Raw genomic sequence first — 9568 nt, 5'->3', positions numbered from 1 at the left:
CTTTTTTCCAAATTGTTGTCCACTCTGGAGTAATTTAAAAAATTATTTTAAATTAAGTTTTGACAGTACCCTCCTCTAGATGAATTTAGTTGGGCCCATTCTCCTTACAGACTACACTACCCAGAATGCATGTAGATCTACCGGCCTTTGCGTCAGCCATCGAGGACTCGGGCGGAAGTAAGCCATACATCTGCCTTCGAACTAGACTGAGAGCCTATTGAAATCATAAACAGACGCTTTCGTTCGATGCATAAATAAGTTTAGTTTAAGGTGAGGTGGTTTCTTTTTCCTGGGGTTCCAGTCGGGGGGTAGTAGGCTTCTCTGCCCAAACTAAAGATGTCCACCGAGCCTGGGGTTTCTGGGTAAATGGGAGTTAGCGTTGTATTGTGCAAACGTGTTTCCGTCCTGCCTGGTGATGACGCTCTTTTGGGCCGGGCCAGAATTTTCCAGCCGTGAATGGCGGAGGGCTACTGTTGCCGCAATATGAACCAATCATTAAAGAGGAAAGGCTGGGCACTAAGTACCTATTGATTGGCTCGTGGGCCAATCGGAAGAACCCTGATTTGGCGGGAGTCTTGACCTCCGCCGGGGCTCTTGGTGTCTCAGCGCGAGCGCTGGGTGTTTGGCCGCCGTGGTCATGTTTGTGTCCGATTTCCGCAGAGAGTTCTACGAGGTGGTCCAGAACCAGGTGACCCCATTTCTTGGACCTCGAGGCCTTGTCACGGGGAAGGGATAAGGGGGAGCGGCCGTGGGAGGGCGGGAGGGGCCCGGGTTCGAGGCGCTGAGCTCAGTTCGCCCTGTCTTCCCCCGACAGAGGGTCCTTCTCTTCGTGGCTTCGGACGTGGACTCTCTGTGCGCTTGCAAGATCCTCCAGGTGAGCACTGAGGACTCTGGGAGGGTGGGGCCTGGCGAGAGGTGAGGGTGCAGGGTAGACCTGGGTGGGAGGTGAGACGTACAGAGTCCGGAGGGAACAGGGTCGGGTAGGGAGCTGTGCGGGAGGTGAGAAGCAGGGTAAGGAACCCCTTCCTGGGTGAGAGCTCAGGCTGGGTGAGGTCTGGAGCAACAACAACTGAAAGCTGGGGAAGACTCTTGAGAGGTCGCCTTTCTGGCAGCACGGTATTGGGTGGGTTAGAGAAGGACGAGGCACAGTCAAGGAGACTAGTTAATATTTTTGCAAAAACCTAGGCAAAAAGTTGGCTGCATTAGAGAGACCGATAGACTTGTAGTGGCTTCTCAAATGTGGGATTTGAGATAGAAGAATCTATGAAAACAGGGCATCGTGGTGCCATAAACAATGCTGGAAGTACAGGATTCCTTAGTCTATTACAGAAGATCATTGGTTCGGTTTTGAATATGGTGTGATGGGTGTTTACATGAGCTTTAGTTACACCCTTGGTTCTGGAATTACTTCTCAGAAGACCTAGAAATCAGATCAGCTTTTCTCCCAATGTTTTTCTTTGGTATTTTCAAAAATTCGACAAAGGTTACATAATAGTATAGTGAATGCTCATCCCCATCACCTAGTTCCTCCCATTAACATTTTACTAACCTTAGTTTATTATCTGCCATTTGTCTCATAACCCATCTTATTTTTTTATAGTGCGTTTCAAAGTAAATTAGACATTCTAAATATGATAGGCTTTGAAAATAATCTCTCTCCAGGCCCTGTTCCAGTGTGACCACGTGCAGTATACGCTGGTTCCAGTTTCTGGGTGGCAAGAACTTGAAACTGCATTTCTTGAACATAAAGAACAAGTATGTGAGATGTATTTTTGAATAATTAGGCTTTTTTTTACTCAATTGCAATTTCTTATTTAAGTACCAACTATATTAGGCAATACCAAAGAGAAAAATGAGCTGAATGTCTGGACTTACCCTCAAGTCAACAAAAAAAAAGATAGTGAATATGGACAGCCTCTAACCTTGAACTTGTGTGGCAGACATTTCATTGTAAGGTGCTTGGAATTTAGCAGTTAGTTTTAGATATGGCTTAGTTAAAATTATTTTAGATTAGACTATGATTTTACATTATTTCTCCCAGAAAACGTATCCCAGTTTCCAACTTGGAATCCAGGAAAATATTTTCTCCCTTTGTAATTTTAAACAGTGGTTGCCAGGATTCCTCCCACCTCTACATGGGGCCATGAGAGTTGGTACATCTTAGACCCCACATACGATCTCATTTCTATACACACACACACTATTCTCTCTGCATAGTTAGTGTTCATTCTACTACATATAGGGAGAAAAGCATTTTAAAAATCATAGAGCATTTAAAATATTAATTATTGTTTCAGTAAGTTTTTTTCCAGGTAATCTTGTTCTGGGTCTCACCTCTATTCTGTTTCAGTAACTTTGTTCTTTTACATTGAGTGCTCCTGGGTGATACTAAGATAAAGAAAGAATATATCAAGTTATAAAAACCTTACAAAGTAACCAGTTAGGAAAAACTGTTTTCACAAAATCCTGTTCAAGAATTAGGTTTGCTAAGAAGTTTTTTGACAAGCCCCCTTGAGGAAGAATCTCAAACCCCAAAAGGCCTACATATAGACAAAATTATTCTGAATAAGAAAAGGAAAGATGTTCTGGCCACTGTTGTTGGGTGATGAGAAGAGGATGAGGAAGGTAGAATAAAGTCAGTACCGGATGTAATGTGAGAGATTGAGGGGCTGGAGTATGGAAGAGGGTCCCTGGAGTCTGGCCATATCTAGGACTGTCTGGCAGAGGTAAACCCTTGCCTGGAGCTCCTGTTATCATGGGAGGGACCTCTGCCAGTTCTGTATTTATAAGGAAATGGTTTTCTATAGTGATGGGATGTAATAAAATACTTAATATTTAGGTGTCTGCTAAGTATGGGCTATCGAAGATTTGCTAAAATTTTAAAACTGTGGAATGCTATTAGCATGGAGAGACAGTTCGTCACAGTAGCGTGATTGATGTCTGGAGAGGCCCAGTTATTCATATTCTGATGCACTTACTTCACAATATCTCTCTTCCTTTTTCAGTTCCATTATTTTATCCTCATAAACTGTGGAGCTAACATAGACCTGTTGGATATCCTTCAACCCGATGAAGATGCCGTATTTTTTGTGTGTGACACCCATAGGCCAGTCAATGTCGTGAATGTATACAATGATACCCAGGTAACCAGGCCTTTGGGGCCCATGCCTCCCTTGAATTCTCCCAATGATCTGTCTGTGCCTTTTATGCCACGGACATTGCACCTGGTGTCCTCAGTAAGGCATGTGTCCACCTCCTCTGCAGGAGTTGGAGCAGCCTGAGGACAAGAACTTGATCTTGTCCATATTTGATGAGAAACATGGCACCTAACCCTTGGAGGTGCTCAGACTGCATTTGTGGATTTGCTTGATCTGGGAGGTACAGGGACCAGAACCCTACACCCAGTTTGCCCTCAGCTCAGACCCAGCCTGGCCTCACTGAATATCAAAGGACCTCAGAGCCATCTGAGTTCATCTGATGGGTGGTGTGGGGCCGAGCAAGATGGTGGTGTGAGAGGCACTGTTAGCCGAAAATGGCTCTGTTGCACTTACGTTCAAACCTCTGAGCAGCGGGCACAGAGCCTGACGCAGAGCAGCCACCTAAGCTTCCCTTGAGTTCATCTCCCATCCACATTAACAAAGTGTCAGGCCCGAAATTATGTGAAAGGCTTCTCCAGGAGAAATAAGCCCTTCCGGAACTGCTTTGAGAGACAGGAGTTTTACTCACTTCAGGGCAAGTTGTGGGGTGTTCATTTTGTTGGCTTGGTATATGGCATAAAAAGGAGCTTTCTCCCCAGACATAAGTGACTACAGATAGTTTTCAAATTTTGTTAATTTCTGCATATGGTGTGGTTGCAACTCCAGCACCTCATTGAAGGGATATGAAAATTTTTTTAAATGCCTGAGAAGTCTGAAATTCTCAAACAGATGGCTATTTGTATGTATAGAAAACTTATGAGTGAGCCAATTAGGAAATAAGATTCTTTAAGAAAAACATCTGATGGATAGTTTTCCATCAGAGAGAAAAGACTTGATTGCTCTGTTTTAATTTTAGATCAAATTACTCATTAAACAAGATGATGACCTTGAAATTCCTGCCTATGATGACATCTTTAGGGATGAAGAGGAGGATGAAGAACATTCAGGAAATGAAAGGGACGAGTCAGAGCCTTCTGAGAAGCGCACACGTTTAGAAGAGGTGGGTTTGGGCCTCTCACCACAGTCTGAAGGAACTTGTTACTTCCAGAGGTCAGAGGTCTGTCCAGAGCCTGATGGGCCCAGGGGTAGCTGGGAGGAAGCAGGTGTGGGTGATGAGCCTGGGCTCTGCTATCTCCTGGCTGTGTGGCCTCAGGCAGATTGCTGGACTTCTCTGAGCTAGTTTCCTTATCTGTACAGTAGAATCCCATTAGAAGAATCCCGTTAGGAGGGCTCAGCTCTATGCCTAGACAGCAAACATTTATAAAAAGCAATATGGAGAAACAAGTAGCATAAAAGGCATTCCCTTCCCCACTTCCCTCCAGAGTCGCTTTCTGTGCAGTCACCATGGAGGAGCAATGTGGGTCTGCAGCCCTTGGCCAAGCTCAGTCCCAGATGGTCACTCCAGAGGAAACATCTGTGAGCAAACAATTGTCTTATGAGACTTGGGTCTGATCCATTTACTAGCTCTGGGGCCTGGCCAGTGCTGGTGGCTTCTGTGAGATGTAGAATTCCAGGTGGGAGGAGGCTGTTCCTCTAACACGAGGGCCGTGCTTTATTCTAGTGTTCAGTGTAGAAGCTGATGCCCTCTGGCTCCTGATCCTTGGGGTGCAGGCTGAAATGTGCCTCTGGAATGTCTTAGGGGCATCCCTTCATCCTTGGCCTGACATCTCCCAATACTGAGCAGAGCCCCCTTGAACCATATTTGGGACACTGTCCATCTGAGGGGCATGTTCTGCAGAGTTAGGAACGTCTTTCTTGTCTTCCTCCCCTTTGCCCACTTGTTTCTGTAGAGTTTCAGGTGTTCTGATGGGGACCTCTCAGACCCACTCAGATTTTCTTTCCTCTCGTCCAGCTCTTTCTGTGTTAGTTCTACTTTCTGGCAGACTTCTGGTCTTTATCTTCTAATTTTTGATTTCTAAGAGCTCTTTTTTATTCTCTGAATGCTTTTTGTAGCATTCTTTTATCTGTTGATGAGCTGCTTTTTATAGGGCCCCAAATATGAGTATCTGGTGGGATTTTTCCCTGGAAACATTCATATTCTGCAGATAAGAGTCTTGGAATTCTTTATTATGACTAATAAATATTTTTTCACTGACTAGTCACCAGTCAGGCTCTGGGCCACCAGGGGGAGACCAAACCTGCCTTTGTGAAACTTCCTTCCAGTGGGGGAGACGTAAGGAATGTGTAAATGAGCATGATTAGAGGATGGTTTCATATTATGAGGAAAAATACAGCAAGGTAAGGGGCTAGACAGGGAATGGCTTGCTGGTTTATGAAAGTGGCTACCAAACACTTGACCAGACACCTGAATGAGGGAAGGAGCCAGAAAGACTCATTCAGAGCAGAGCATCCACAGACACAAGGGCTCTGAGAGAGGAGGATGGTTTCAAGGGGGCGCAGCCAGCAGCATGGGGGACATGGGCAGATAACCAGCGTGCGGCCTGGCAACAGGAGAAAGTAGTCTTGAAGAGATGTCAGACCAACCATGTTAGAGCTTCTGTTTACATGCTTACCACATATATTTAGAATCTGGGTTTGTGAATGCTTTATATAATACAATATATAATAGGTGTAACTTCCCACTGACTTTTTCTTTTGAAAGTTTTTCAAACGTGTACAATGGTTGAAAGGATACTACAATTAATATCCATATGCTTTCCATCTAAATTCAACAATTGTCCACATGTTGCAACATTTGCTTTCTCTCTATATGCTTTTTTTTTGGCTAGCTCATTTGAAAATAAATTGTAGACACCATGAATTGCAGACTCCCCCATAAATTCTTCCATACGCATCTCCTAAGAATAAGGACATTCTTCCCCACAAACACCATTATCATGTGTAAGAAATTAACAATGTCCTAAATCATCTAATATTCAGCTCATATTCAGATTTCTTTAATTGTCCCCAAAATTTTGCAGCTATTTTGGTTTTTAAACCATCCAGTCAAGGTTGGCACATTTTCATTTAGCTATTTCTCTTTATTGTCTTTTTTTAACTTCTTTTTTTTTTTTAATTGGGGAACAGTGTGCTTTTCTTGGTTGTTTTTTTTCCAATCTAGTTGTGGGGGTGGCTCAGCTCAGCTCCAGATCAAGTCGTTGTCTTTAATCTAGTTGGGGAAGGCATAGCTCACTGGCCCATGTGAGGATCGAACCGGCGACCTTTGTGTTATGAGCACTGTGCTCTAACCACTGAGCAAACCAGCCGCCCTCTTTATTGTCTTTTAACCTAGGATATTACCCCATCTCTCTTTCTTTCTTTTCTTCTCTTTTTTTTTTTTCAGTTCTGTTTTGTTTTGAATAACGTTGGAGGCCACTCCAGTTTTCTATCACTTGTTTCTTCATGGAGTAATTTAACTTACTCCTCTATCCCTGCATTTTCTATAATCTGTAAGTTAGATGTAAAGACTTGATTTAAATAAGATTTAGCATTTTTGAAAATACATCATATGTAATTAAAATCTGTGTGGTTTATAAATAAACGTACATGCATTAAAGGTACGTTCTCAGAAATGTTTTTATTAATAAGGGTGCACACCCAAAGAGTTTCGGAGACAACAGACTATAAATAACTTTAAAAGAGTTTTACTGTAAAAACAGCAGAGAAGGAGACATGGGGTCAATAAAATTTTTCACTTGACTTTTAGTGGTAGGCCCTGCAAAGATGAGATTCCTCTATCAAATGAACACAATTGCACTTAATGTACAGGTGATACTGTGTCTTGGTTTAGTCACCTGGGTTCAAAATTCGGACCTGCCATTACTAGCTGTATGATCTTAGGCAAGTGACTTAACCTCTCTGTGTCTCTGTAAAATGAGGGAAATAATCATACTTGTCTGTTGCTGTCACTGCTGGTGTTTAACAAAAGACCCCAAAACTTAAAGCTTAAAAGAACCATTTTCTTATGCTCGTGGATTCCCTGGGTCAGGAATTTGGGCAGAGCCTGGCAGAGACAAATTTCTCTAGGGCTGGAATCCTGGGAAAGCTCGTGGGCTCTAATGTCAGCATCTGGGCTGTCGGGATGGCCACAAGCCAGTACTCCCAACACAGGTGCCTGCCAGGGCTCCTCCATTGCACGTGTCTTCCTCACAACATGATGGCTCAGGCTCCCAGCACAAATATTCCAGCTCACAGTGCAGCTACTGCACGACCCTCCTGACTTGCCTCAGACTGGTGGTGATACCACAGAGTCTCACAGCCGCGAGGAGAGGGATAGGATTCCATTGTGCACTGTAGGGAGGGTCAAGGAATTCTTGGGTCCTGGAGTTTTGTTAATCAACTTTATTGAGATACAGTTTCTACACAGTAAAATTTACCAGATGTACAATTCAATGAAATTTGACAACTGTAAAAAGTCGTGTGACCACCACCACATCATAATAGAGAACATCACCCCCTAAAATAGAGAACATAATTGTTCTATCACTGCCCAAAAGTTCCTTCATTGGGACCATGCCTTAGGTTTTTTGTTTGTTTGTTTGTTTGTTTGTGTGTTTTAATTAAACTTTTTATTTGGAGATCGTTGTAGATTCACATGTAAGAAGATGGAGAAGTCACTTACATACTTTGCCCAGTTTCCCACAATGGTGACGTATTGCAAGACTGGGGTACAATATCACAACCAGATCATTGCCATTGACATGTCAAGATACAGGACATTTCTATCACCACAAGGATCCCCGCCATGCCTCTTTTATAGCCAGCCCCACACCCTCTCCTTAGCCACTGGCAACCACCAATCTCTTCTCTATTTCTATAATTTTGTCATTTCAAGAATGTTATATAAGTTTTTTTGGTGTATCAATCATTGGTTCCCTTTTATTACTGAGTAGAATTCCATGGTATGGACTTACCACAGTTTGTTTAGCTGTTCACCCGTTGAAGGGCATCTGGGATATTTCCCGTTTCTGGCTGTTATGAATAGGGCTGCTATAAACATTTGTGTACAGGGTTGTGAATTTTTATTTTTTGAACACAGGTCTTCATTTCTCTGGGATAAATGCCCAAGAGTGTGTTTGCTGGGTTGTATGGTAGTTACATGTTTAGTTTGTTAAAAAACTGCTAAATATTACTTTTCCAGAGTGTCTGTACCATTTTATATTCTGACCACCAATGTGAGTGATCCAGTTTCTCCACATTCTTGATAGCATTTGGTGATGTCCCTTTTTTTTTATTATAGCTGTTCCAATAGGTAGCAGCAATATCTCATTGTGGTTTTAATTTTTATTTTTCGAATGGCTAATGATGTGTTTAATCGTCATTTGTATATTCTTGGGTGAAATGTTTCTTCATGTATTTTGCTCAATTTCTAACTGGCTGGTTTGATTTTTTAATGTTAAATTTTATGTATTCTAAATACTAGTCCTTTGCCAGATATGTGGTTTGCAAATGTTTTCTCCCACTCTGTAGCTTGTCTTTTCATTTTGTTAATGGAATCTTATATAGAACAAATATTTTTAGCTTTAATGAAGTCCAATTTATCATTTTTTTCTTATATGGATTGTGCTTTTGGTGTCAAGTCTAAAAAGTCTGCCTAGCCTTAGATCCTCAAGATTTTCTCTTATGGTTTTATATTAAAAGTTTATTGTTTTATGTTTTCAATTTGAATGAGATTGTACATGTAAAATTAGAATAGTCGCTGACACATGGTAGAACGTAAAACATATTAGCTCGTATTAATCTAGTGGGGAAGCCAGTATGAGGTAAGTGGGCTTATTCCAGATCACGTGTGTGTTGGAGGGCGGGGCAATGGAAAGCTGGGGCAGACAGCCTGAGCAGGAGCTGGGGAAGCATCCGCTCTCGTCTACAGTGTCCTCAGTGCTGGTGGCCCAGAGGGGTCCCCGGCCATCCTCTGCCTTAGTGCCTCCCCTTCTGCAGGAGTAAACTGCTCGAGGCACAGAAATGACCCATGTTTTTTTCTTTCAGGGTTATGAACCCATTGACTTCTGCCGAATCAGAACCTTTGGCTTCTGCCAAATTAGGCTAACGGGATAAATTTCTGGTTTGTTTGCTCAGCCTTTTGTTTTCTTTGTCCCTGTATCAGGAGATTGTGGCGCAAACCATGAAGAGGAGGGAGCGGAGAGAGTGGGAGGCCCGGAGGTGAGTGTGTATTTCAAGCAGCACCCACTCTCCCTGTGGATCAGTGGCATCACCGACACCTGTTTTTTCCCTGGGAGCTGCATGCATTTTTTTTCTGTTTGAGGACAATTCATTTAGTTTAGAACCTCTGGGCCAGTGGCTCAACAAGTGAGCATGTGGTCCCTGCATTGGAGAACTCCGGGCCGTTGTCCTAGTGGTCCTGGTTTCATGAGTGACAGGACCAGGCCCACAGGTCTCCCAAATATATGCCATCTGTTAAGGGTGACAGCCCT

At 43.0% G+C, this 9568-nt stretch overlaps 1 protein-coding gene across 2 annotated transcripts in view; it reads left to right on the top strand.

Annotated features, from left to right (window-relative positions):
• Positions 1 to 532: 532 nt before the first annotated feature.
• CDC45 (cell division cycle 45) overlaps positions 533 to 9568 on the top strand; it is a 28401-nt gene continuing 19365 nt past the window's right edge. For both annotated transcript variants that reach the window (XM_088800875.1, XM_019755929.3), the window contains exons 1-6: positions 533 to 688; positions 815 to 874; positions 1663 to 1755; positions 3006 to 3143; positions 4054 to 4197; positions 9241 to 9296. In XM_088800875.1, coding sequence (XP_088657001.1) covers positions 638 to 688; positions 815 to 874; positions 1663 to 1755; positions 3006 to 3143; positions 4054 to 4197; positions 9241 to 9296 — 542 coding nt within the window. In that variant the 5' untranslated portion in view covers positions 533 to 637. The remainder of the gene's footprint in view (positions 689 to 814; positions 875 to 1662; positions 1756 to 3005; positions 3144 to 4053; positions 4198 to 9240; positions 9297 to 9568) is intronic.

This window comes from Rhinolophus sinicus, chromosome 9 (assembly GCF_057876585.1).
Source record: "Rhinolophus sinicus isolate RSI-liver-muscle chromosome 9, RSI-T2T, whole genome shotgun sequence".
Taxonomy (NCBI): Eukaryota; Metazoa; Chordata; class Mammalia; order Chiroptera; family Rhinolophidae; genus Rhinolophus; species Rhinolophus sinicus.
The sequence above is the reverse complement of the archived record's forward strand: the minus strand, read 5'-3'. Positions and strand labels throughout refer to the sequence as shown.